The sequence below is a fragment of the Littorina saxatilis genome, linkage group LG3, assembly GCF_037325665.1.
Source record: "Littorina saxatilis isolate snail1 linkage group LG3, US_GU_Lsax_2.0, whole genome shotgun sequence".
In the NCBI taxonomy this organism is placed as follows: Eukaryota; Metazoa; Mollusca; class Gastropoda; order Littorinimorpha; family Littorinidae; genus Littorina; species Littorina saxatilis.
In genome coordinates, this window is record NC_090247.1 from 7,538,536 (window position 1) to 7,542,983 (window position 4,448).

A 4,448-nucleotide genomic window follows, 5' to 3' on the forward strand; every position below is an offset into this window, starting at 1 on the left:
TTTTGTTGCATACTGACTGTTCTGTTGTTTGGAATATGTGGAGAGTGAGAGAGAAAGAAACTGTATGGGAGATAGAGAGAAAGTGGGTGATGGAGTTCATACCCACGTGAAGCAGTGGTGAAAGGGTTAACATCTTGTATCTCTAGCAAGTTGGGGATTGTGACCTATTCACCACCGATGAAAATTCGAAGCATGGAAGCCAAAACAACAAGCCAAGATTACAAAAATAACATTTTTGATGCTAAAAAAAAAGAAATGTCTGCAGGGGAGATAAGTAAGTGGCTGTTAGTAAAAGAACGATTTACAGGTGTTGTTTCCCCTTGGTATTGAATTTTGACTGCAATGTGTACGTGACTGTTAAATGTTATGCGTACTTCAAGCAAAGTGTCGCATTTCACAGTGAAATGCAATAGCGAAGAGCGAATATCACAAATATAGTGTTTTTATCTACAATCCAATGTAAAACGTTGAGAGTAGACAGGAAAAGAACACACACAAAACATGGTGTGAGTCATTAAAGGTCCTTGTCTACATGTTTATACCGAAATCACCATTTGACCATTAAAATGCAGAGTCTATTATCTACAAATATCAACAATACACCCCCTTTCGATCAGGAAAAACGAAGCCAGTGTAGCCGTTTGAAAATTCATTGTAGTATTCCAGCGTAGTACTCATAGTAGGATATCCTTATTTGGAAAATGCCAAGCGCTAAACTCCTGTCAAACTGTTGGTGCACTTGTTTGGGCGTGGCTATAAGCACAGTGACATGAATTTGATTGGTCAGTATTTTTAGGCAAAGCACATGTTCTCAGCAAACAGAAAACAAAATATTAGACGCGTGAGTCACGCTACCCAAAAATAAAATATTTTTTTACATATTTTTTTTTTCTATAACTTTTTTCCCAATGGTTCATTCATCATTTGACATAATTTTGTATCGAAATCTAACCATAAGATTATTGAAAAAAAGCAAAAAATGTAGACGACCACCTTAAGTACAATCTCTTTCACGGCTGGAGATATTTCAGGAGGCAAGATGGGAGATATTATGACAGTTCATTAGGCTATCAAGTTTGTGTCACGATCTTCTCTTTGAATCAGCCTAACTGAGGATTCGTCCTTTTCCTTGTTTTACTTCTTGGTGTGTGTGAGTGTGGGGGGGGTGTCGGAGTGTGTGTGTGTGTTGTGATTGTGTGAGAGTGTGTGTGGGGGGGGGATTGGGGTCGGGGTGGGGGTGTGAGTGTGTGTGTGTATCTGTGTGCATGCGTGTGAGTGTGTGTGTGTGAGTGTGTGTGAGATTGTGTGTGTGTGTTTGAGGGTGTGGGTGTGGATGTGGGGGGACTTGGGGTCGGGGGTGGGTGTGTGTTTGGTATGTGTGTGTGTGGTTGTGTGTGTGTGTATTTATGTGTTTGTGTGCGTGTGTTTGTGTGTGTGTGTGTGTTTGTTTGTGTGTGTGTTTGTGTGTGTTTGTGTGTTTGTGTTTGTGTATGCGTGCGTGTTTGTGTGTGTATGAGTGTGTGTTTGAGTGTGTGTGTTTGTGTGTGTGTGTTTGTGTGTGTATGAGTTTTTGTTTGAGTGTGTGTGTTTGTGTGTGTGTGTTTGAGTGTGTATGAGTTTTTGTTTGAATGTGTGTTTGTGTGTGTATGTGTGTGTGTTTGTGTGTGTGTGTTTGGTATGTATGTGTGTGTGTTTGTGTGTGTGTTTGTGTGTGTGTTTGTGTGTGTTTGTGTTTGTGTTTGTGTTTGTGTATGCTTGCGCACCTTTGACCAACAGCACCCTCAAAATCATTACAATCAAATTACCCCTTCCCCGTAAGTCTTGTTGCATTTTCACTGCGCTAGAAACTCACTCCTGATCTTCAAATCTAACCAAAAGTTAAACGACAAAAATCAGCAAAGCGTGACATGACATCAGTTTGTCACTCCCTCTGGCAAAAGCTTGTTCACATGTTCAGCAAACCCTATGAAAATGACGCGCTGTACCTCCATCCCAAAGATACTGTCCCTCCCAATACACACATTTAAGTAGAGAAGTACAGAGATTCGCTTTCTCATTTAAGTTGACGATCCGTACAGGTACCTTTAGGCAATGAAAGTGGGTGACTGCAGCGTGCTTTGAGACAACGTCCCCTTCTGACGGTATCTAATGCTGAAATCAAGGGTGATATATCATTATATCTGTGTGTGTGTGTGTGTGTGTGATGACGTCATAGCCAGCTTTTAAAACAGTTACTGCGGTACTGTGGCGACCACATTTTTCAATATAATTGTTTACAATTTTGGTCATTCTTTGAAAAAGATGGCATTTTAACTTAAAATTTGATTAGTTGATTCTAACATCTGTACTTAAAATTGAAATCAGTTTTAATAATAACAGATGATAACAATTGCAATTATTTTCTTATTATTAACTACTGTATTAAAAAAAAAAATATTGATATGTCTTGTTTACTCTGAATATGTGCCCCAAATTAAACAAAATCGGTTCGCATGTTCGCATTTGTCTCTGTCTTCGGGTTTCGGCTACCCTAACTAGTCTCGTTGATGACTGATCCATGGTCTTACAGAACACTTACACTATTCTGTACCCGACGATCCACCCAAAGTGTTTACCCCGCGGCCCGTCGCCCAAGCCATATTGGGGCGATATATGGCTTGGGGCGAAAGGGAAATAGTGCGAAAGGGAAATGGGGCGAAAGGGAAATGGGGCGAAAGGGAAATGGGGCAAAAAGGAAATGGGGCAAAAAGGAAATGGGGCAAAAGGGAAATGGGGCAAAAGGGAAATGGGGCGAAAAGGAAATGGGGCAAAAGGGAAATGGGGCGAAAAGGAAATGGGGCGAAAGGGAAATGGGGCGAAAGAGAAATGAGGCGAAATGGAAATAGGGCGAAAGGGAAATGGGGCGAAAGGGAAATGGGGCGAAAGGGAAATGGGGCGAAAAGGATGGATACCCTAAAACCACCACCAACACTTCTCCGTCTCCCTTCCCCCACACCCCCCCCACACACACACACCCCATGCACCTTCCCTTCTTTCCAGACCCCCACTCTCACCGAAAACCTCCACTATCCCCGCTCTCTCTCGAGCGAGCCAAGCCCGAAGGCGGCTCTTGAGTACTTGGTAGGAACACTGAACTAACTCGGCGATCACGCTTTCAATCACTCATCCATCATATTAAAGCCAAAGGCAAAAGTAACATAACTGAATCAAAACACACATGTCTGAAGCTTGAAGCAGCACAGTAAAACTGATACAGGGGAAACCATCCTACGAAGTTGACATTTCTTTACTTAATATATACCCTAAAATCGACGTGACAAAAACGTTAGGGACCAATCAAAAATCGACGAAAAGTCACGAGGCACAACTTGGCAACTTTTACATACGAGGAGATTAATTTGACTTTAATCTCGCTTGTAAAAGTTGTCAAGTCGCAATAATTATTTTGCAAAGTGTATCTCTTCCTAAATTTGCTTCATGTGCCTGTGGTTGCGGCAATGCATGCTCGACTAATTACAAGTTCCCCTGCGTCCTCTGCGTCCCCATCCCCATTCCCATCCCTGTCCTACTCTCGGTGGCAATCAAGGAAGAAGTATCTCTCTTCCCCCAGCGTGCGTTACACGCAACATGTGTGGGACTGAAGGGCAAAAGAGGATCAGTTTTGAACGCTGTGTGTTTAACCTCAGGAGGCCTGGGTTTCAGATAGTCTTCTCAGTGGTAGTTGTGGTCGTCTTGCTCGTTTGGTGGTGAAGGCTGACCTTTTTCCTGTATGTGTTTGTGTCAATCAGTGCTTTTCTTAAAGGATTTTGTTTGAGTGCTGGGTGTGCGTGAATGACCAACACAAAAAGGAGGAAAGGACCAAAATAAGGACACAAAAACAAAACACAGAAAGAACATACATAAAAACAAAAACTAAAGGACATTCAAGAAAAGAAAAAACCGCTAAAGAGATAAATTTGTTTATCGAACATCTGGGATGGGTTTTCTTCAAGCTGAGCTGGAACAGAGAGTGGTAATCGTGTGCTTGGCTTTGGCAATCTTCACCTGCATGGCAAGTAAGTATGCTTTTCACCTATATGGCAAGTAAGTATGCTTTTCACCTGTATGGCAAGTAAGTATGCTTTTCACCTGTATGGAAAGTAAGTATGCTTTTCACCTGTATGGAAAGTAAGTATGCTTTTTACCTGTATGGAAAGTAAGTATGCTTTTCACCTGTATGGAAAGTAAGTATGCTTTTCACCTGCATGGAAAGTAAGTATGCTTTTCACCTGTATGGAAAGTAAGTATGCTTTTCACCTGTATGGCAAGTAAGTATGCTTTTCACCTGTATGGAAAGTAAGTATGCTTTTCACCTGTATGGCAAGTAAGTATGCTTTTCACCTGTATGGAAAGTAAGTATGCTTTTCACCTGTATGGCAAGTAAGTATGCTTTTCACCTGTATGGAAAG

General features: G+C 41.6%; 1 protein-coding gene across 1 annotated transcript in view; it reads left to right on the forward strand.

Moving 5' to 3' along the window:
• The first annotated feature begins 3,602 nt into the window (after positions 1-3,602).
• Positions 3,603-4,448, forward strand: part of LOC138961519 (uncharacterized) — a 22,392-nt gene continuing 21,546 nt past the window's right edge. The window contains exon 1 of the mRNA XM_070333176.1: positions 3,603-4,055. Coding sequence (XP_070189277.1) covers positions 3,977-4,055 — 79 coding nt within the window. The 5' untranslated portion in view covers positions 3,603-3,976. The remainder of the gene's footprint in view (positions 4,056-4,448) is intronic.